The sequence below is a fragment of the Somniosus microcephalus genome, chromosome 13, assembly GCF_052327205.1.
Source record: "Somniosus microcephalus isolate GS21.2 chromosome 13, FLI_Smic_1.0, whole genome shotgun sequence".
NCBI classification, from domain to species: Eukaryota; Metazoa; Chordata; class Chondrichthyes; order Squaliformes; family Somniosidae; genus Somniosus; species Somniosus microcephalus.
The window spans coordinates 57,346,949-57,371,218 of NC_140999.1; the positions used below are offsets into that span (position 1 = coordinate 57,346,949).

The 24,270-nt window shown below is 42.4% G+C and overlaps 1 protein-coding gene across 6 annotated transcripts in view; it reads left to right on the forward strand.

Annotated features, from left to right (window-relative positions):
• dpp9 (dipeptidyl-peptidase 9) overlaps positions 1-24,270 on the forward strand; it is a 116,494-nt gene that overhangs the window by 35,711 nt on the left and 56,513 nt on the right. Inside the window, exons 1-5 of one of the 6 annotated variants that reach the window (XM_086004933.1) lie at positions 1,544-1,633; positions 2,441-2,670; positions 12,437-12,681; positions 15,893-16,005; positions 22,441-22,614. In XM_086004933.1, coding sequence (XP_085861059.1) covers positions 12,459-12,681; positions 15,893-16,005; positions 22,441-22,614 — 510 coding nt within the window. In that variant the 5' untranslated portion in view covers positions 1,544-1,633; positions 2,441-2,670; positions 12,437-12,458. Of the gene's footprint in view, positions 1-1,543; positions 1,634-2,440; positions 2,671-10,056; positions 10,183-12,436; positions 12,682-15,172; positions 15,427-15,892; positions 16,006-22,440; positions 22,615-24,270 lie in introns of those variants that run through there. The other 5 variants (XM_086004934.1, XM_086004931.1, XM_086004932.1 and 2 more) reach the window with 5 other exon arrangements.

Sequence of the window (24,270 nt, forward strand, 5' to 3'; positions counted from 1 at the left end):
TATGTGGCACTGCGCCTTCACGGTTTTATCACATCTCAAACATCCCAAAGCGCTTTACACTGTGCAATTATAATGGGTAAACATGGTAGCTATTTTGTGCAGAGCAAGTTCCCACAAACAATAATTAAATAAATTACCAACTAATCTGTTTTTTTTGGTAGTGGTGGTTGAGGAAGGAATATTGACTAGAACACTAGGATAATTCCCTGTCCATCCAAAAGTGCCCGGGATCTACCAGTGTCCACCCGGACAAGGAAACACGGCATCTGTTTAACCTCTCATCTGATAAAAGCACTATGTACGCCAGGGGATGGCAAGCTTGTGTTGAGGGTGTTGTGATGCAATTGGCCTCAATGCCCCTGAGTGAGGGGGACCCAAAAGTGGATAGGGGAAGTCATCAAAGTCAAATGAACAGAGTATGTTTGGCAGAGGCTTTTGAAGGTGGGGGAGAAGTAGGAAGGTGGATGTGTTTAGGGATAGAGTTTGAGTGTGGGGCCAAGAAGTGCTCTAGGAGCTACCACAGAAGGTGAAGTGGAATAAGAGATGCAAAGGAGGCCAGAGACTGAAGACTTAGATGGCATGTCTTGGATGTAGAGCTGGAGGAAGTTGCAATGGTATGGAGGAGCGAGGCCATGGGGAGATTCATAGGCAAGACTTTTGGATTTGGTGCCAATGGAGGTTGGCGAGCACTGGGTGTGATGAGGTGTGAGCAGCAGAATTTGATGTAGGCGTGGAGCTCAGGAGACTAGTGAGGGGAGCATTGCAGACGTCAAGCCGATAGGTGATGAGGATCTGCATGGTGAGCGGGGGATGGGGGGGGCGGGGGGGGGGGGTGGTGGTGAATAGGCAGTGGTGGAGACAGGTGATATTTAGGATAAAGAAACAAAGTATTAGCATTTAAATGGCATCTTGTCTTCAAGACATCTAGAAGTGTTTTATATTTCAAAAACATAATTCAATATGATCACTCTTGTTTTGTAGGGAAAGATGACAGTCATTTATGCACATCAAGGTACCAAAAACACCAAATGAGATGAATGACCAGTTAAACTGTTTTTGGTGATTTGAGGGCGAACTCCCTGCTTTTTGCACACAGTGCCATGGGGTCTTGTACATTTAACTGAACAAGCAAAGGAAGTCTTGCTTTATCATCTCATGTGAAAGATGGCACCTCCGACAATATGATATTCCCTCAGTAATGCACTGAAATGGCAGCCCAGCTTATGTGTTCAGGTCCTGGCTTGGGTCTTGAAGCTGAAGCCTTCTGACTCAGTGGTGAGAGTGCTGCCAGCTAAGCCAAGCTGATATATCCTATTCATTGCCAAGACTGCCAAAATAGGTAGTTGAACTAAGTAATTTTGGTGAATAGGATATGGGATTTGACTCTTTCAGGGTCACGCCAGGTTGAGTGCCATGTGATTCAGCCTGAATGCACAGCTGGGAGAAGGCTGGAATCAAGAACTAGGATATAGTGTTGAGCGCTGAATAGGATGGCTTTGATCTTGCCAATATTGAGGTATTGAAGTTCTGCTCTTTTTTTTAGATTGCTGACTTGGTGGAGGCTTGTTAGCCTGTTAATGCATAGAGTAAAGAAAGTTAAACTTGAAGACGATACCACAGAAAGTTGGAAAAGGTAAGTGATTTTCAAGGTTGCCCTATCCCTGTATGTGTAAATATTGATCTCTTGACTTTTGAAGTTGATGGGATTCTACCAGAATTACATTTTTTGTTGCGGTGGTAGACTGTACTGCAGTGCCTGTCTGAGTTTATTTATGTATTAGATTGCTGCTGATATTTGGTGGCTCATTGCCTATTATATTATAAAGGAAATTTCATCATGTGTTATATAATGGAAGAAGTTTGCTTTAAAGCCAGCAAATGGAACTTTTAACCCTACTGTGTTTCGAGCTGATTCATACTGTAAGCACTACAGAGGCACTAACCAGTGTTTTCACCTGCTGACTTGGGGTAAGATTGTATATAATGGATGTCTGATGACAAGGTAATCTGATACGGGGAGTCAGATGATGCGAGAAACCACAACAGCAAAACTAAAGGGGTTTATAACCATCATCTGAACCCTAAGAAAGATTGAAACCAGTCCCATGCATCCTTTTTTGAAATTAAAAAAAAAAAATACTGTGATGTTTATTTTTGTTGTGGGAGTCATGACCTTTGCCAACCAGACATTCTGCATAGTTGATGTATGATGTCCATACTAAGGGGTTATAGATTTAAGATAAACCCTGGAACTTTGATAAATCACAGTTGATTGCTGACTCCCAGTATATTATAATCAGTTTAATGTATTTGTCTCTTTTTGGGGCAAAAATAGTCACTGCCATGGCAAGTGAAGAAGGCAACTTTTTCATTTGTTTTTTAGGAAAAGTACATGGAGAATGTAGTAATTTAAGAACCTAGTTCTTGCATTCTCTTCCAGAGCGGAGCAGTAAAGCACGAAGTTGCATATAACGTGCATGTGATGAATGCACGCGTGGATCCGATTGGCATGGCCTGATAAGCGAGGGCAAAAGGTCGGAGGGTTGGAGCTGGCTAGCCATGTGTCCGAAAATGATAGGCAGACCCTTCAGCAGCAACGTCAGAAATTAGGCTATCACATGTATTCAGGAGACACAGGCAAAGGTGCAGGAGGTGCGCAAGGATCATATAGTTAAGTGCCACAACTTTAAAACTGTGAAAATAGTCAATGCTGTTGTGTAAACAATGATTTCTTTGCAGCTTGCTTCGTTTAATTGTTTTATCAAAATGTAGAGTAAGACTTTCATGCACACGCCTTTATTCCTTTCGTGAAGCAAATATATGCAGTGACACAAAACTGGGTAAACCCCGGCAGTATTTTATATTATTTCCGGGGAGCTTGGTGCAATACAGGGGTGACTAGTGTTCTTTAACTTCTGAAGTGGTTGGGCATGGATTATTCCCTCTGTAATTATCTAATTTTTTTGTGTGGGGAGGGGGGAAATGTAGATGTGGAAGGGTCTTGAGACAGGGAAAATAAGATCCCAACTGTTGAGCCCAGGGACCAGGTTCTGTCACTAGGCTATCATACTTTTGGCAGAGTCCTGAGGACAGGTCCAGTGTCGTCACTAGGATATCAGTGAAGTGAAATGGCTAGCCTGTGGAAAATGTTATGTCTGCTTGAATTGTGAAAAGGAGTACTATTGCAGATTTTTACTAAACTCAGATTGTTTCTGCAGGGTCCATTTTGAATACCGTACTACCAGAGTGAAGTACTGGTGGTCACTGGACTGTCACTGGGTGGGACAAATTTGGAAATGATGAACTAAGCGTCAAACAATGTGTTTTGGCACAATAGTAAAGTTGGCTTTAAATGAGAGTTGTTTTCCTTATGGAATATTAGCCCCAGAATGCTAAAGGAGTCTGGTGAAAACTTCAAGCTGAGTTGATGGGGCACGCAAAGATTAATTTTTTAAAAATAAGTTGCTTTATTCAAAATTTGTTAAAAAAAAGTCTTTCTTCACCCCCGCCCCTTAATTTCCCAAAATTGCGCTAAATTTTCTCAGTGTAATTTGTTGTTGTTCCATGGTTGTTGAGGGGCTTTTTTTTTTTTTAAAAAGGCCTTTTGGAATCTGATTTCAATACTTGGAGACAGTGATGTAGCATTCTCTGAAGGATGTGACTCCTATTTCATTCTGGAAAAAAAAAATGAAGAGTCTGTAACAAGCTATTCAGTGTTTGGGCCACCAATACTTGGGGAACCTCTCCATTGTAAAGTCTTATTACAACAGAACAACAAAAGCAAAATACTGCGGATGCTGGAAAACTGAAATAAAAACAAATACTGCTGGAAAACACTCAGGTCAGGCCGCATCTGTGGAGAGAGAAACAGAGTTAACATGTTAGGTCGATGACCTTTCATCAGAACTGGAAGATGTTGGCGATGAACAGCTTTTAAGCAAGTATAGGGCCAGGGAAAAGGGGGGTGGGTGCAGGAAGGGAACAAAAGGGAGAGGTCAGTGATAGGATGGAGGGCAGGAGTGATTAAATTACAAACATGATGGTGTAAGGCAAACTGAAGTGACATTGAAACAAGTACAGAAACAAAAGATGGGTCCAGGGGAGGTGTAAATGGTTGCAGCAGAATAGCAGAGGAGGAGGGAAGCATGGAAAATATGGCAAAGAGGAGAAGGCTTCCGTGGTCTGGGAATGTGACAGAAGAAAGGCAGGTAGACCCCAGGGGTGCGGACCACCTCGCCTGCCATGTACTGGTAGGGGATCCCCACCCAAGCACCAGCCCACACTACCTTCACTCCCAGTGGCTCTGGTGCAGCCATCCTCCATTAGCAGCACCTGCTGTCTGAGACAAAATGATACAACAGTGTTTTAGCAGTATATGTAAAAATAAAGATGTTCTTCCACATTTGTTTTAGGATAGTATAACCATGTTTAACAAAAAGTATTCTCTCCATTGTTGGAAGGTTGGGGGGGAGTAGCTTCTAAAAATACAGTTCAAGTACATTTGGTTAATTTAGGCTGCAACTTTATTACCATTTTAGCACTAATACAAAGCAATTTTTAGTGTGCATCAGTGCCCAAGTGGCAGTGTGCACAGCAGCAAGTCCCAGCTTAATTTCCCAGTCTGTGCTGAATTAGTTGATCTCAGCCAGTTGGGTTCTTCAGTTGTCTTCAGTGCCTTGAGATAATGGGGTGGGGGGTTGGTTGAATCCATTTGGTTATACTGGCTCCAGCAGGTATTTGAGTTCGAGGTTAAAAAAAAATGAATGCCGAAAACCTGGAATAAGAAAAGGAGATGCTATAAATTGGGGTAAAGGACATCACTGGGTGCAGGGCATGCTGCAAGGGAAAGGGGAACAGCTAAACATCATGGTAAGCTGTACACATTTTAGGAATTCTTCACCCTCCTTGTCCATTGCTCTTTTTCTTCCCTCCCCCCTCCCCCGGTTTATATTAGGGTAATTGTAGACCCTATTATTGCTGCTCTATTATTTTTACATTTCACTGAGATTTGCCTTTAGATGTACTCGTCTATCTCCTTCTCGGTATTTGGAAGTCTGTAGTAAACACCCAGCAATGTAACCGCTCCTTCTCTGTTCCTTAACTGTAACCAAATAGATTCAGTCTTTGAACCCTCTAGTATTTTGTCCCTCTGTAGAACTAATATTATCCCTGATTAATACTGCCCCCCACTCCTGTCTTTGTTTCCTCCTCTGTCCCTCCTGAATACATTGTAGCCAGGGATGTTTAAGACTGTCTATCGAATTCCCTATAACAACTGCATTTCTAAATAACAACTGCATTTCTAGTAGCTTCTAGCCCACTGAGGAAGGAAGCTGTGATGGATTTAGTTCTGGGGAATGAAGTAGGGCAAGTGGAGTATGTAGCAGTGGGAGAACATCTGGGTAATAGTGATCATAATATAATTAGGTTTAAAGCAGTTATGGAAAGGGACAAAGAAAATTCAAAAGTGAAAATACCCAACTAGAAGAGAGCCGATTTGAGAAGGGATCCAGCACAGGAGGACGGGAAACAAAGATTGACCAGGAAAACAGTTAATGAGCAATGGTAGGCCTTCAAGGCAGAGATACTTCAGGTACAAACCAAGCATAGTCCCATAAGGAGGAAAGACAGGGCATCCAAAGATTGAGCTCCCTGGATGACAAAGGAAATAGAGGTTAAATTAAAACAGATAAAGGAGGTTTATGACAAATGTCAGGTATAGAATACAGTAAAAAAAAAAAGGCAGAGTGCAGAGGGAAATTGAAAAAGGGATACAAGAAGGGCAAAGAGAAAGTATGAGAATTGATTAGCAGGTAACCTAAAAGGGAACCCAAACATCTTTTATCAACTTATAAAAAGTAAAAGGATAGTTAAAGGAATGGCAGGGCTGATGAGGGACAATAAAGGAAATCATCTTGTGGAGGCAGAGGGCATGACTGAGATACTGAATGAGTACTTTGCATCTGTCTTCAGAAAAGAGGATGAAGTTAATGTTGCAGTAGAGGAGGGGGGGAGTAGAGATGTTGGATAGGATAAAAAATAGAAAGGAGGTACTAACTAGATTGACATCACTCAAAGTTAACAAGTCACCCGGTCCAGATGGGATGCATCCTAGGTTGCTGAGGGAAGCTAAGGTGGCGATAAAAGCGGCTTTGACCACAATCATTCAATCCTCCTTGGATATGGGAGTGGTGCCAGAGGACTGGAAGATTACAAATGTTACACCACTGTTCAAAAAAGGGGAGAGGGATAAACCTGGTAACTAAAGGCCAATCAGTCTAACGTCAATGGTGGGAAAACTACTAAAGAACATTGTCGAGTGCAAAATTAATTCTCACTTGGAGAAGCATGGGTTAATGAGGGATAGCCAGCATGGATTTGTTAAAGGCAAATCATGTCTTACTAACCTGATTGAGTTCTTTGATGTAACAGAAAGGGATGATGAAGCTAGTGCAGTAGATGTTGTATATTTGGACTTTCAAAAGGCATTTGATGAAGTACCACATAACAGACTTTATTTGGAAAATAGCACATGGTATTAAAGGGACAGTGGTAATTTGGGTACAAAATTGGTTAAGGGATAGGAGACAGAGTAATGATGAACAGATGTTTTTCTGACTGGAGGGAAGTATGCAGTGGGGCCCCTCATTTTGGTATTCGAGCCATTGTTTTTCTTGTAAATAAATTACTTGGACTTGGGTGTGGGGTGTACAATTTCGAAGTTTGCGGATGATACAAAACTTGGCAACATGGTAAATAGTGAACAGGATAGTAGCAGACTTTTGGAGGACGCGGACAGATTGGTGAAATGGGTAGACACATGGCAGATGCAATTTAATACGGATGTGTGAAGTGATGCACTTTGGGAGAAACAACACAGTGAGGCAGAATAATCTATATGGTACTATTTTGAGTTGGTTGCAAGAGCAAAGGGACCTGGGGGTGCATAGTCGCAAATCCTTGAAGGTGGCAGGGCAAATTGATAAGGCAGTTAAGAGTATGGGAAACTCGGTTTTGTAAATAGGGGCATTGAATGCAAAAACAAGGAACTCATGCTAAACCGTTACAAATCACTGGTTAGGCCTCAGCTGGAGGTACAATTGTATTATGTACAATTCTGGGCACCACACTTTAGGAAGGATGTCAAGCCCCTGGAGAGGGTACAAAGGAGGTATACCAGGGATAAGGGAGTTCAGTTATGTGGAGAGATTAGAGCAGCTGGGATTGTTCTCCTTAGAGCAGATAAGGTTAAGTGGAGACGTAATAGAGGTATTCAAAATTGAGTGTTTTGATAGAGCAAGTAGGGAGAAATTAGTTAATCTGGCAAATAGGTTGGTAACCAGAGGTCACAGATTTAAAATAATTGGCAAAACAACTAGAGGGGAAATGAGAAATTTCTTCAGAGGGTTGTTGAGATCTGGAATGCACAACTGAAAGTATGGTGGAATCCAATTCCATTGTAACTTTCAAAAGGCAATTGGACATGTACTTGGAGAACTAATTTTCAGAGTTATGAGGAAAAAGCTTGGGGGTGGGACTAAATTGGACAGCTGTTTGAATGAGCTGGCACAGGCATGACGGACCGAATGACGACCTTCTGTGTTGTAAGATTCCATGATTCTAAAGTGGAATAATTTAGCACCATCTTGTTTCGTCCTAGTTTCACTGGACAACTTGTTGCAATAATTATGAAAGAAAACTTGCTCCTATTCACACCATTATATATGCTAATTGTTACACTGTGATGGTGCCAATTGCATTGATGGTGTAGAATGTTAATCCACCAGCTCTAAGAAATTCTACTGGTACATCGCTGCAGCCCTATCCGGCCTCATGCTTGTAATTGCTGTAGCGATTTAGTGGTGTAGAGACCGAAACGCTTGGGTCAGGTACTGCCATGGAAGCCGTGTGGGACAGCACTTCAGAAGGAGGTGCGGGTGGATGTTTCAGTAGGCCACTGAAGTATTCTCTCCATCACTCCAGCTGTACATTCTGATCCACCAGCAGGAATCCATCTGAGGCTTTGATTGAAGTAAAAGTATGGAGACCTTGATATCTTAGTCTTTTAAATGGTGCAAATGCATCTCTGCTTCTGTTGTTTCAGAATGCAACCTCTGCCTTGTTTGCGATATAATCAGCCCAGGCTCTTGATCGTTCCTTATTGCTCGCCTTCTCAGCAGGTTAAGCACTCTATAGAGAGCCATATTCCCTGAAATTGGGCAGCTTGCTGCCTTTCAATGCTGTCTAGTGTAACTTGGTTCCATTAATGACATGACTTTGAGAGGTATGCAGTTTACTCTTAATTCTAAGTTATTTGATTCAAACTTTTAGCATTAAATTCTCATTTTCAAATTATGACAATTCAAAAATTGTTAGACTGCACTGTCAAAAAGCGGGGGGAACAAAAAGGCAGACTTGCATTTATATAGTGCCTTTCATGACATCTGGATGTCCCAAAGCGCTTTACAGCCAATGAAGTACTTTTTGAAGTGTAGTCATTGTTGTAATGTGTGGGGAAGTATGTCAGTAACTAGGATTTCTCCACTGAGGTTTGTGCTCTTTTGATTGCACCATTGCACGAATGACCAGTGTCCTGTGAGCCAATACCTTGCTGAAGAGCAACCCCTATTCTTTGTTTTTGTTGCTGTGGTTTAGTTATTGCTCATGCTCTTTGCACCATTGTTGTAAGTGGGTGTGGCCAACATTTTGACTTACTTTTCTATGCGAGGGTGCATTTCCATTTCGAACGAGTGACTAGGGTGTGATTTCACCTCGCGCTAAAGCTGCAGTTACAGCGTAAATGGAAAGCCGTACGACTCCACTTTCCCTCGCTGCAAAGCACAACAGTGAAAATAAACACTGCTTCATGCATGTAAATCAATTTGCACTCATTCTGCTCACAAATATCACTCCTAGCATTCTTAGAATGTGACTGGGCATAAAACTTTATTTCCCCCCCCCCCCCCCCAGAAAGATTTCTGTTTTATACAGAGTGGGGCCAGTGTTCAACATCAGTGGGTAAATACATTGCATGGGGTGATTCTGAGCCATGCAGAGTGTGACTTGGGATTGATCCCTGGTCTGTGCTGAGTTAGTTGAGCTCAGCAGGTTAGCAACTGGAGTGCAACTATTGGCCTCAACACCCCAGGATTCGGGAGATTCGGGTTGCCGCTCCTGTTTGCTGTCCAGTGATTCTTGCTGAAAAGTGTGTGGACCAGAGCAGGAACAGTTTGACCATGATACATTTGCCCCTCCCCCTAATTTGCTTGAGTAAAATGTAAAAATGCTATACATCTAGCAAATTTCCTGTCCAAATTTGAGTGTTGTACTTTAAAAATGTACAAAGAAACAGGGACATATGACGTTGGAGCCGATATGTCTGCAGCTGCTCTCTCGATCTCTCTGAACAGTGTTTACTTTACTTAACTACTTGAACAAAAGTATGTTGCCTTATGTATAGTATAATGGCCCTAAAATTACAGTCGGAGGCATATCTCCGGAGTACGCCTCCGACCCGCAAAACATTTCTGCACTTAACCTGCTGTTGTCCAAACTGCGGAGAGTTCCCTTCTTGGGCCTCCATGCGTACGGCAGCGGAAAGGCCCACTGATCCCAGGGATGCAGATGGCTTGGAAGCGTCCCTGGGATCACATGGGCCAGGTCCTCCAATGAGAAAGGACCAGTCATTTAGGAACGGAATCCCCTAAACACGCAATGGAATCCCCAAATAATTAAACAATTTAGACAATTCTAATAAATATAAATGTTCTGAATTTCAATTTTATTCATAACGCATTGCACCCAATACAATAAAATGTAAATTTTTGAAAAATAATTTAAAAAATTTAATCTGGGCCAATATTTGCATAAATTACTTTAAATGTTTGTACATTTTTTTATTTTTAAATGCTTAATTTAAGATTTATAATAACCCTTACGCTGATGGAAAGCAAGCACTACGCTTGCTTTTACCAGCCGTAAGAGTTTTGTGGGAAGTTGTTGGGCAAATAGCCCAACTCTGTGCCAGCAATACTGATTTTACTTTTGGTTCTTTAGATCTGTCAAGACGTACCTTGACATTACAAGTTCTGGGTTTTCGTGCATGCGCAAGCCCGTGCGGGGAAAACTGGAAGTTGCAGGGCCTTTCAGAAGGATTACGCAGCGTACGCCGTCAAAGACACCGTAATTTCAGGGCCAATGTTCCTGTCCATTTTTAAAATAGCCCATGTCTTATTGTAAGCAGAGCTACAGGAAATTTGCTGGTATTTATTTATATTATGAACTATCTTGCATCTAGGAGGCATCCATCATACTCCTGAAATTTACAAGCAAATAACATGACTTGGATTCCTGCAGGGAGTGCTTAAGCAGTGCCCTTATAAGGACAGGTTAGGTTAAGCATTGATCTTAAATGGACAGACCAGGTTAGCAACTAAAATATCGCAACCCTGGCTCCAGGTCCCAGACTACCTGTGAGCAATACTATGGGAGATGAGCTAGTATTCACTGTCCTGGCTCTCGAGCTGCATGACTATTTGAGTGAGGTATCAGAGGGTTGCTAGTACCTATGGAAATATTACGGCATCAAGAGTCAGCATCTTCAGAACTGGGAAGAGAATTGGGAAGGGTGGAGATATTCCACATTTCAGATGAGGACTGACGGTGATTGGGCTGCAGGACCAGTGGGAAGCATGCGGTGGTTTCCATGCAGTGTTTTGGTTTTGTTTTGCCGTCACATGCTTAAAATAAAATGCAAGAAATGAGCACACTCCAGCATAGTTTTCTTGTTACAATTCATATTGCTGCCTTTAATTGCAAACGTTCCTTTTTTTAATTTTATGGGGTGGAGCTTCCCCTGGCTGTGACTATTTATTTAAGTTACTGACTATATAGGGAAGTGCGTGTGTGAAGATTTCCTGTACTAAAATCTCCCCGACAATCATCTGCTGAGGCACTGAAAGAAACATCGAGCAGCTGATTGTCAATACATCAGAAGAAATTTGCGCACTCGCTTCAGTTGATAGATGGCAACACAGTAAGGAACTTGGTCCCGGCACGAAAAACAATAATTTTATACGGTGAATGTTTCTTATTAAAGGCTGCAAGACTAACGATCAGTGGATATGAGAAATTGCTTGTTCCTTAGACTTTCCGTTCTCTGTAATTTGTTAAAGACCCCCAGTTCCTAACTTTGCTCACGGTGTTCTGTAAATTCATGTAAACAGGTCAGTTTTTTAATTTCCAATTTCAATAGCATGTCGATTTTTCTTAAAGATCTCATTGGCTGCCTTAATGCAGTAAATATGCAACAGAAATGTTAATGTCCAGTAATATGTGCTAGAACTGAAACATGTAATTAAATTCCAAGTATAGTCCAGTTAAAGACTGAGTATTTGTGTAGGCTTTTCTGTCTTTTGGGGATAGGCTGCGTGATTTGATTCCACCTTCAAGGTGTCCGCTTCTGAGTCAGAAGATTGTTTGTTTAAGTCCCACTCCAGAGACTTGAGCTAGGCTGACACTTCAGCGCAGTCCTGAGAGATTGCTGTGCTGTTGGATGACCCATTAAACTGAGGTCTGCTCTTTCAGGTGAATGTAAAAGATCCCATGGCACTATTCGGAGAATAGAAGAGTTCTCCCGCTGTCCTGGCCAATATTTATCCCTCAACCAACACCATTTAATTTTTTTTTAAATCTTGGTCATTGTCTCGTTGCTGTTTGTGGGCTCTTGCTATGCACAAACTGGCTGCTGGGTTTCCTACATTGTAACAGTGACTGCACTTCAAAAGTACTTAATTGGCTGTAAAGTGCTTTGGGACATCCTGAGGTTGTGAAAAGCATTTGCAAGTTCTTTTTTTTCTTAACTGATGACTATTAAGTCTCTAGCTCGTCCTTAGTTTGGCAAGTGTCAGACTTGTGTGTCCATTATTAGTTTTACTACAATCTTTATAAATTTGTGATGGCTATTTTTATATCTTGTCGCAAATGTTCCCACCTCCCTGAAGAACAATCTGAATCCCCTTCTGACCAGAGCTTATTGATCTGTGTTGCATCAAGACACTGCTTTGGGATATAGCCATCTCTGACCATGAGGCTTACCAGTGAGTTGTGGTTGCCTTATAATTGAGATATTTAGCCCATCACATTGCCAACCAAGATGTTCTGCCTTTCTAACACTTGTAGGTTTTCAATTGGGATGGAGAATTTTTGTTGCCCAAAAAAATCAGTTCCGCTTTGATACTCACTCTGAATACCTGATTTTTATTTCCACCGTTCTCATGTTGTGCAAAAATAAAGGTACAATAATTTTTTTTGCTGCTGACTTTGCAAACAGAGTGGAAGGGCCTATACAGCAACTGTATGTATTTCTCTCTGGCTTCACAATTCTAGATTTCTGTACATATGTGACATTGAAAAGAACGTGTTTTTATTGCTGCAGCTGTGTAGCAAGGGCCGAGGAGATGGCTACGGTGGAAGCACTGTCTGAAAGCACAGAGGTGGTGGATATGGAGGATGCACCCTCCCCATTCTACGTTGAGAAGCACTCGTGGGATGGACTGAGAGAGATTATCCACAGCAGCAGGAAGTACCCCGGCATTATCATTAACAAAGCACCTCATGATTTCCAGTTCATTCCAAAAAACGATGAGTCTGGGCACCACTCCCACCGTGTCTATTACTTGGGTAAGTGTTAGATCTTAATAGAATGCTGAACTGCACAGCAAACAAGAGTTCACGCCACAAGACAGCATGCTCAAACTATAGTCAGACAACTTCTTGAGTACTGTATCCAGTTCTGGTCACCAAGACACAGACATTCAGTACCTGGAGGCAGTTAAGAGAGGAGTCATGAGGCTGATCCCTAGCATCAGATGATTTAATTATGAGGAAAGGCTGGAGAAACATGGTCTTTTCATCCTTTTGAAGGAGGCTAATTGTGGTCTTGACCTTTATTGAGGTAGAATGATGGGGTGCAAGTCTCATTCTGATTCTAAGAATCAACACCAACAACTTGTATTTATATAGCGCCTTTAAAACGTCCCAATGCGCTTCACAGGAGCGTTATAAAACAAAATTTGACACTGAGCCACATGAGATATTAGGGCAAATGACCAAAAGCTGGGTCAAAGCGGTAGGGTTTAAGGAGTGTCTTAAATCAGGAAAGAGAGATAGAGAGGTGGAGCGATTTAGGCAGGGAATTTCAGAGCTTAGGGTGTTGGCAGCTGAAGGCACAGCCACCAATGGTGGAGCGATTGAAATTGGGGATGCTCCAAGCCAAAATTAGAGGAGCGCAGATAACTCTGAGGAATGTGGGGCTGGAGGAGATTACAGGGATGGGGTAGGCCATGGAGGGATTTGAAAAGGATGAGAATTTTTAATCCTAATGAGCTTGAAGTGGTTTCATTCTAGTTTCCAGTGGCCTGTCATTCTCCTGGAGGAAATATGAGTGAATAAGTGCCCATAATTTGAGCCAAATTGGTCGTTATTGGGAGTCAGTTGGGGTCAGTGCAGATACTTGGCTGGCTGAACTTTTTAAAAATTCATTTTTATGGGATGTGGGTGTCGCTGGCAAAGCCAGCATTTATTGCTCATCCCTAATTGCCCTTGAGAAAGTGGTGGTGACCGCCTTCTTGAACCGCTGCAGTCCCACAGTGCTGTTAGGGAAGGCGTTCCAGGATTTTGACCAAGCGACGATGAAGGATCGGCAATATACTTCTAAGTCAGGATGATGTGTGACTTGGAGGGGAACTTGGCGGTCATGGTGTTCCCATGCATCTGCTGCCCTTGTCCTTCTAGCTGGGAGAGGTTGCGGGTTTGGGATGTGCTGCCGAAGCAGCCTTGGCGAGTTGCTGCAGTGCATCTTGTAGGTGGTACACATGGCAGCCATGGTACACCAGTGGTGGAGGGAGTGGATGTTTAAGGTGGTAGAGGGGGTGCCAATCAAGCGGGCTGGATGGTGTCGAACTTCGAGTGTTGTTGGAGCTGCACTCATCCAGGCAGGTGAAGAGTATTCCATCACACTCCTTACTTGTGCCTTGTAGATGGTAGAAAGGCTTTGGGGAGTCCCCCTCATTTTTGCATGTGCACAGATGGAAGCAGAAGCTGTGCTCATAGCATATTGAAATTTTCAGAGGAGCACCATACTGCTGCAATAATATTACAATATATATCCACCATGTGTGACAAATCCTCTCCCAAGAGCCAGCTAAGTTAAGTCGATAGCTTCTAGTGCAGTAAAGATGTGTTGATAAAAGAAATGCATGGATAAATACACTGCAGGTGAGGTAGATCAGTGTCTGTGGTGACTTGGAGCTGGAAGGCAGCATAAATGGAAAGTTTGTTTTTTGTTTAGAATCCAGGGATAAGGTACTTGTATGTGGAGAGACTAGAGAAGCTGGGAATATTCTCCTTGGAGCAGAAAAGGTTATGGGGAGATTTAATAGAGGTTAAAAATTGTGACGGTTTATGATGGAATAAATAAGGAGAAGCTGATTCCACTGGCAGGAGGGTCAGTAACCAGAAGACGCAGATTTAAGGTAATTGGCAAAAGAACCAGAGGAGTCATGATGGAAAAAAAAAATGCAACGAGTTGTCGTGATCTGGAATGCACATCCTGAAAGGGTGGGGGAAGCTGATTCAATAATTTTCAAAAGGGAATTGGATAACTACTTCAAGGGGAAAAAATTTGCAGGGCTATGGAAAAAGAGCAGGGGAGTGGGACTAATTGGCCAGCTCTTTCAAAGAGCTGGCACAGGCACGATGGTCAAATGGCCGCCTCCTGTGCTGTATGATTCTAGGAGGAGTTATCTTTTTATGCAATGAGTTGTTATGCACTGCCTGAAAGGGTGGTGGTAACAAATACAATAGTAACTTTCAAAATGGAATTGGATAAATACTTTAAAAGGAAAACATTTGCAGGGCTATGGGGGAAGAGCAGGGGAGCGGGACTAATTGGACAGCTCTATCAAAGAGCCGGCATGATGGGCCGAATGGCTGCCTCCTGTGCTGTATAATTCTTATGAATTCAGAATGACAATTTCGTGATCCTTGTCTGGCTGGCTGAGTCAGGAGCATGCAAGAGTCAGAAAGGAATTTTCCGTGGCTTGTTGCCCACCTGTAAATCGACCCAGGTCCTGCCCTATGAGTATGTAATAGAGCCTCTCTCCTATTACAGATATCCCACGTAAATGGAGTGACTCACTTGCTGCAAAGTCCAATTATCCACTTCAGTGCCCGTTCATCTGAAAGCTGACTGAGGCAGTCACTGTCTAGTAGATGACACTAATCTGGAGCAGCTCAGCACATATACCGAGCAGTGTGAACATATCTGGCAGGATTCTGTAGCAGATCTCTTACTCTCGAAGATGAGGAACTTAATTATTTAATGCATTTGGTGGGAATCATAATTCCAGTTCCCTTACATAAAATGTATGTCTAAATTTCCTTCTTTAAAACTGGCATAGGTCTTTACTATTTTACAGTCTATTCTTAATTTGAAGGTATTGTTCATTTGAATTTTTGAGCACTAAATTTCCACTTTGCTTTGTTTACATTTTTAATTTAAATTATTGGAGAACTCATTGTTTCAGTGCAAAAATCTCACTTCATATCAAGGGTAGACTGGACATAATGGTTGCTACTTAGCAAATCTAATTTTTCTAATTTCTTTTTGATTTTCTAAATATTGTCTTTGGTACTGTTCCCAGTGTGTTTACAAAACAGTCTAGAGCTGGCCATTTAACTGACAGGAGGGGGCAGACCCTGCTTAAAATTTCAGTACAAACAGCCTTTTTAGTCACTAGTTGGCACAACTTCGTCAAAGTTGTGTGATTGACTGAATCAACTGGATTCTAACATTGCTGCTGATTAACACTGGGAACTGTCTTTTCTGTAGGGATGCCTTACGGGAGTAGAGAGAACTCTCTGTTGTACTCTGAAATCCCAAAAAAGGTCCGGAAGGATACTCTTTTGCTGCTGTTGTGGAAACAAATGCTTGATCACTTCCAGGTGAGAGTTTTATTTGGTGAGTTGTTTTAGCCTTGGGTGGCATGATACTGCAGTATTTTAAAGCACCAATCTTTGCTGTCATAGGGAGGCCAGCATCTCCCTAAAGGAAGGGAATATCAGCCGCCTGGTAACCTTGCCTGCTCTCACTACTTGTTACCAAATAGAGTAGCAACCATGGAGTTGCAAACCCTTGCCCTCTAGGCCAGGATGTGGTGTTGGCGATGAGCAGATATTTTCTTTTAGGAATCCAAACTTAAAATTAAATTTTTGCAGTTCCTTTCACGCCATACCTCCTACCTAGGCTAAGAGGGCGAGGTGGGCAAGCAATTTTCTCAGTGGTGTCTGTGTCGCTCGGTTACTAAGAAATGTGCACATGCAGCCCAAGGTGAGACAGCTGGTGTTTTTTTTCTCTTCCTTTAGCCTGTGCTCAACTCTTTCCCTGTATCAACTGGGTAAACATGTACCAGTGGGCCTTGCACTTAAAAATCATCTGACCCGTACAATCATACCATTATTTTAACCTTGCTCATCCACTTTCCATGTTTGAGCAAAATGTGCAATGTCAGTATTTATAAATTCAAAGCACTAGCATCGTGCGCATTTGACTGGGCTGCATTGCTGTGGATATATGGGTCATGGTTTACATAGGATTACATAGAATATACAGCACAGAAACAGGCCATTCGGTGTTTATGCTCCACTCGAGCCTCCTCCCGTCTTTCCTCATCTAACTCTATCAGCATAACCCTCTATTCCCTTCTCCCTCATATGCTTATCTAACCGCCCCTTAAATGCATCTATACTATTCGCTTCAACCACTCCCTGTGGTAGCGAGTTTCACAATCTCACCACTCTGGGTAAAGAAGTTTCTTCTGAATTCCCTATTTGCTTTCTTATATTTATGGCCTCTAGTTTTGCTCTTCCCCACAAGTGGAAACACTCTGTCTACTCTATCAAAACCTTTCATAATTTTAAAGACCTCTATTAGGTCACCCCTTCTCTTTTCAAGCAAAAAGAGACCCAGCCTGTTCATCCTTTCCTGATAGGTGTACCCTCGCATTTCTGGTATCATCCTTGTAAATCTTCTCTGCACCCTCTCCAGGCCCTCTATAACATTTTTATAATATGGCAACCAGAATTGTACGCAGTACTCTTAAGTGTAGTCTAACCAAGGTTCGATACAAGTTTGGCATAAGTTCACTACTTTTCAATTCTATCCCTCTAGAAATAAACCATAGTGCTTGGTTTGCTCTTTTTATGACCTTGTTAACCTGTGTCGATACTTTTAGTGATTTGTGTGTTTGTACTCAGAGATTCCTTTGCTTCTCTATCCCATTTAGGTTCTTATTTTCCAAGTAATATGTGACCTCCCTATTGTTTTTACCAAAATGTCATATCTCACATTTATCTGTTAAATTTAATTTGCCAATTATATGCCCATTCTGCAAATTTATTAATGTTGTCTTGTAATTTGTTGCAGTCCTCCTCAGTATTGACTATCTTCTCCCCCCCCCCCCAAAATTTTTTTGGTGTCATCCGCAAATTTAGAAATTGTGTTTTTGATTCCAAAGTCTAAATCGCTAATCTCAATTGTGAACAGTGGTCCCAGCACTGATCCTTGTGGACCAGCACTTCCCATCTTCTGCCACTCTGAATAGCTACCCTTTACTCCCACTCTCTTGCTTTCTGTCTTGAAGCCAGCCAGCTATCCATTCTGCTACTTGCCCCCTGACCTCCTTCATTAGTCTATTATGGGGTACCTTATCGAAAGCCTTTTGAAAATCTAGATAAATTACATTACTGCATTACCCTTGTCTACTCTGTTACTTCTTCAAAAAAAAATCAATTCGGTTGGACAAGTAAGACTTTCCCTTTTGAAATCCATGCTGACTATTACATTTTTGGTTTCTAGATGTTCTTCCATTTTCTCCTTTAGCAGCAATTCCATTATTTTTCCTACTACCGATGTTAAGCTGACTGGTCTATAGTTCCTTGGACAAGTTCTATCTCCCTTCTTAAATATAGGTACAGGTAGACTATCCTTTATCCGAAAACCTCAGGACCAGCCATCTTTCGGTTTTCGGAAAATTTCGGATTTCAGAAGGTATTTTATAAGACTGGGAAATTTGTCGGCGGGGGTCGGCGGTGGGGGTCGGCGTCGTGCGCACGACTTACACTGAACGAAAAATCTTTCGGTTTTTAGAGGTTTTCGGTTTTTGGAAGTTCGGATAAAGGATAGTCTACCTGTATTACGTTAGCTATCCGCCAGTCCTCTGGCACTACACCCTTTTTAATGAATTACTAAATATATGTAGTAATGCCTCAAGTGCGTGGATGTAATTTATAACCAACTTGTCTGTATTTTTGTTTGGTGAGATCCTGTTGATGGGAAGTTACTAAATGTGTTTCCACCACCCTTTTTGACTGTTCATTCCAAATCATAACTCGCTTTGTAATTTTTTTCCTCATATTTTGCCTCTGGTTCTTTGGCCAATCACCTTAAATCTGTCCCCTCTGGTTATCGACCCTTCTGCTACTGGAAATAGTTTCTCCTTATTTACTCGATCAAACCCCTTCATGATTTTGAAAACCTCTATCAAATCTCTTCTTAACCTTCTCTGTTCTGAAGAGAACAGCCCTGGTTTCTCTAGTCTCTCCATGTAACTGAAGTCTTTCATCCCTGGTACCATTCTAGTAAATCTCCTCTGCACCTTCTCTAAGGCCTTGACATCCATCCTAAGGTGCGGTGTCCAGAATTGGATGCAATATTCCAGCTGGGACCTAACCAGTGTTTTATAAAGGTTCAGCAGAACTTCCTTGCTTTTGTACTCTGTCTCTCTTTATAAAGCCTCGGATCCCATATTTTATTTTTAACAGCCTTCTCAACTTGGCCTGCCACCTTCAAAGACTTGTGTATGCACACCCCCAGGTCTCTCTCTTCCTGCACCCCTATTAAAATTGTACCATTTCATCGAATCATAGAATGGTTACAGCACAGAAGGAGGCCATTCAGCCCGTCGCGCCTGCCAAAATTAATCACTTCACACTTCTGTGTTAAATTTCATTTGCCATGTGTCTGCCCATTTCACCAGTCTTCCTGAAGTCTGTTACTATCCACCTCACTGGTTACGACATTTCTGAGTTTCGTGTCATCTGCAAACTTTGAAATTATGCCCTGTATATCCAAGACCAGGTCATTAATATACATCAAAGAGATCATTGGTCCCAGCACCGACTCCTGGGGAACACCACTGTATACTTCCCTCCAATCTGAAAAACAACTATTGACCACTGCTCTCTGTTCCTTAGCCAATTTCGTATCCACGCAGCCACTGCCCCTTTAATCCCATGGGCTTCAATTTTGCTAACAAATCTATTATGTGGTACTTTATCAAAAGTCTTTTGAAAGTCCATATCACAACATCTAACGCACTGCCTTCATCAACCCTCTGTTAATTCATCAAATAAGTTGATTAGCTCAAATTTCATATTTGTGAAATAGCAACAAATCACAACTGATTGGGTAGGAAATGTGCCAATCAGCAACAAGCAAGCAGGAATGAAAACCACCAATAATGACATTTTGGAGAAAGAAAAAATGTACAAAAATGGGCAGTCAGCAACATGATCTTTGGAGAAAGGCAAAACAAACAAATTGCCCCAAGCTGTTTTTGAATATTCTTTGACTGCATCTTATGTTCTCCAGCAAGCTGAACAAATACTACTGGAAGAATGCTTTGTATAATAAAGAGATAGAATATTGTAATTTAACAAAAAATGTACCTATACAAAATTTTTGTGAGTGGAGCACATGTAAAAATATTTTTTTTGGATGCCTAAAGCTTGAATCTCGAGTTCATTCAGGTTCTGAGGCCCATCACCGTTAGCTACCAGACTACGGTTCCAGCATGTACTTGTGCATCCAACACGTAGAAACTTCGCACAAAGTACTCGAACAGTGGCTTTAAAGGGACAGTTCAGGTTAGCAGTTAAACCATGACTCTAGACCCCAGGCTATCTGTTGAGATCATCTAGTTATACAAATTCAGTCGTTTTAGTTTTTAATTCGAATTACAGCCTGTAATTAAAATAACTCCTCTCCGGATACACACCCTTTAATCCCTATCTTTGGAAAAACACCCCTTGCCGCTCTGGCCTGTGGTACATAATGCAGTATATACTTAATGATAAGTTGGCAACTAAAGGCAGAATAAAAACCTGCGCCCACCTTCATTTTATTTAACTGAAAGCCTGTGAAGCGTGAGCAGCGTCTAGTCCTTTGTGCAGTTGGGATATCACGTGTGCAGTGTAACTCAGCTTGATCTAACATCACATCAGCTTTTAAAGGACTCCAGCTACGGAAGTGAAACCATGTTTTTGATTTGCGGTTGCTACTTTTTAAAGTATTGTCTTGATTGGAAGAGTTTGCAGTAACATAGAAATACCCATGAGCGCTGAGCGTTTGAAATACACAGCAGGCCCACCAGCACCTGAAGAGAGTGCTGACAAAGGGTCTACCCTTGAACCACTGGCCTACTTTTTCTTTCCCAGTTGCCAATGGACGTGCAGTGCATTTCCTGCATTTTTGTCTGTTTAACTCTGTAGATTCAAACCTTTTCACTTTGTGCATTAATGTAAGAGGATTGGCTGTGCCAAATCCACAAATGTAAAGAGCAATTTTTGCATTTGGAGCCAAATGAGGAACACTTGCCAAAAAAGTTCATGTATTAAAAATGATCAGGATCAAAAATAGCCACGGACAATTTAGAATCTCACTACCAGATATGGTCAGTATTACATATTCTACATCCCACATATATTGTACCGTTAAAACCTAAATCTGGTAAATATCACTTGTTTTGTAATAAAAAATCTCAATTTAGATCTTTGTTTAGTCAACAAAATACACAGTTCTGTAATTCTCCAAAGCTGCAATGTTACTGCATAAATTACTAAAGTGCTGATGTTGGAGCTATATTAAAATGTTGCTTTCTTTTCCCTTAAATTATAGTCAATTAGTTATATAATTTAGAACAGCAGTGCCCCTGATAGCAAGTTAGAATTCTGAGTAATGATTGATTTGCAATACTGTTAGACAGGTATGGTAAAATTGTTTTTTCCCCTACACTTAAAAAAATATTTTGATTGCAAGGAAACATTATCTCTCTGTAATTACTATTGCTTGAAAAGAATTGCAATAGCAATCCAAGTGAAGAGAAGCTGTTGGATTAATGCATTGTCGAATGAGAGATGCTGTTGCTTTGTAACTTGATATTTTCTGCAAGTGAAGTGTATCTGAAACCCTGTTTTGTCAGACCAGGAGGTCATTTGAGTAGGGAGGCAAAAACCAAAGCAATAAAATAGCAGAGAATGTTGGCTTTTGGCATTTATAAATGTTAATTATTAATTGCTAACTTAATTTTTCTTTCAATTCCACTGGGAGGTTAAGGTTGCTGTGTACAAAGGAACAGCTTCATTGACATTTCTAGTGTTGGTTCACGGCATCTTCTAAGTTTTGAGTGGTTTTCGCCTTTCCAAGGCACCCTAATCACAATATTTACTTTTTGCCTCTTGTTTTCCAAGAGTGTTTTTTCTAGGGTTCCCTGTGTTGCATACTATTTTGTGGTTGATGGGGTAGGGAACCTGCTGCAGGTGCTCTGCCAATGCAGCTCTTGAATGGGTTACTAAAGGCAACACTGGGCTGACTCATATCCTGTTTTATACCAGCAGCTAGATGAGAAGACTGATCTAATATTTGTTCAAGCCGGCTGGATTTCTGGTTATCAGTGTGCTTTTTAACTTGACACAAAACCATGATCTCCAGATAAGTTTCCTGCCTGGGAGTTTTTTTTTGTTCTCTGGCAAGGGTTTCCCTCAGAGGGTTGTGGGTCACCTTCTACTAATTGTGCTAGGCCACTTCAGAGGGAATTAAGAGTCAATTGAGTAATATGGTACTGGAGTTATAGGTAGGCAGGATCCATTCCCTGAAGGGCATTAGTGAACCAGTTGGGTTTTAATGACCGTCAGGCAGCTTCGATGCTCATTTGATACCTGTCCACCAAATTTATTAAATTCTTTTTCACAGGTGGTGGGATTTGAACTCGTGACCTCAAGGTTGCTAGTCCAGTAACATAGCCACTATGCTATCTTACTATAGTTCTGAGCATTAAAATGTAGACAGCCTCCCAAATCACCAAAGCCATTTCCTTCTATGCACTGTGTATTCTGCATTCTATTCATGATTTTAATTCATGCAAGTAGTTTTGCATATGTGGAGACTTGTGTAAAAGATTGCAGTGGCCCCAGGTGAGAGCCAGGCATGTTTTGGGTTATTTTGAGTAGAGCTAATTAATGTGTGATAGTTCTGCTAATAGTTGCAAACCATTATTCAAAGAATTGTTGCAGATTAGTTTTGTTCTTGTGGTTATCTTCTAGGCGACTCCACATCATGGGATGTACTCGCGGGAAGAGGAGCTCCTGCGTGAGAGGAAGCGCCTCGGGACATTTGGAATTACCTCATACGACTATCACAGGGACAGTGGGCTTTTCCTTTTCCAAGCTAGCAATAGTCTTTTCTATTGTAAGGATGGAGGAAAAAATGGATTTAATGTAAGTACAAGATTGATGCTGTAGCCACTGGTAGTGGGGTCCTTGCATGTCTGACCAGTTTCCCTGATGTGTTTCCATCTATCTTCTGTTATTACTGTGCACACTTGTTTTCATTACTTGCAGTCTTGGAGTGATTCATTGCAGGTTAAATAAGTTTTTTTTAATTGAAAGGCTAATTTTTGCCTTGTATAAAATAGTGTGTTCAGTATATTATTTCATAGTAGAGAGTCGGGAAAGCTGTATTTTGTTGCTCCCTGATGCGCCATCAATTACTCAAAAGACTGAGGTTAAGCGAGTAACAACCAGGCTTTTATTAACTAAAGAATGAAGGTCTTGTCTCGAGTGGTCAACCCGTCCAGAATACTAAGGGACTGGGAGGTAGTCACTTATATACCTGGAATAGTGGGAGGAGTCAGCCGAGGCATGTCCAGACCTGTACCTGGTGGAATACACATACACATACAGACAGGTATAACAGTGGTTTACCACATTCACCCCTTGTTTAAAAATGAGTCCGGCGGGGTGAAGTGTATTTAAAAGTTCGTGTATTGGAGTCTCTCCGGAGGTCTTATCTGCCGCTGTGATCGACGTGGCGACGGCAGGGGTGGTGGAGCTTCCGGCGTCGCGTCCCGTGTAGGCTGGTGCACTGGAGTGTAGTCCTCGTGGGTGACGGGCTCAGGCGTGCCGGCTGCTGGGGTTGGATATCGGGTCGTTGGGGGGGGGGGGGGGGGGTGGTAATGGGTAGTGGGTTACAGCGGTCCCCGAGGTCTCGTATGGAGGCTGTGTCCTCCCGCCCGTCCGGGTACGCAATGTAAGCGTACTGGGGGTTGGCGTGGAAGAGGTCGACCCTCTCGACCAGGGGGTCCGTTTTATTGGTCCTCACGTGTCTTCTCAGTAGTACCGGCCCTGGGGACGTCAGCCATGGCGGTAACGATGTCCCCGATGTGGACTTCCTTGGGAAGACAAACATTTTCTCGTGAGGGGTGGCATTGGTGGCAGTGCAGAGCAGTGACCGAATCGAGTGGAGCGCATCGGGGAGCACCTCCTGCCAGCGGGAGGTCAGAAGGCCCCTAGACTTTAAGGCTAGTAGGGCGGCCTTCCAAACTGTTGCATTCTCTCTTTCCACCTGTCCGTTCCCCCGGGGGTTGTAACTGGTGGTCCTGCTTGTGGCTATACCCCTGGCGAGCAGGTACTGGCGGAGTTCGTCGCTCATAAACGATGAGCCCCGGTCGCTATGGATATAGCTGGGGAAACCGAACAGTGTGAAGAGGCTGTTCAGACATTTAATGACCGTGGCACTGGTCATGTCCGGGCAGGGGATAGCAAACGGGAGTACTCGTCAATGATGTTGAGGAAGTACACATTGCGGTCGGAGGAGGGGAGAGGCCCTTTAAAATCGACGCTCAGGCGTTCGAAAGGGCGAGTGGCTTTTATCAGGTGGGCTCTGTCTGGTCTATAAAAGTGTGGTTTGCACTCAGCGCAGACTTGGCAGTTCTTGGTCATGGTCCTGACCTCCTCGATGGAGTAAGGCAGGTTGCGGGCCTTGATGAAGTGGAAGAACCTGGTGACCCCCGGGTGGCAGAGGTCATTGTGGAGGGCCCTCAGCCTATCGATCTGCGCGCTGGCGCAGGTGCCACGCAATAGGGCATCTGGGGG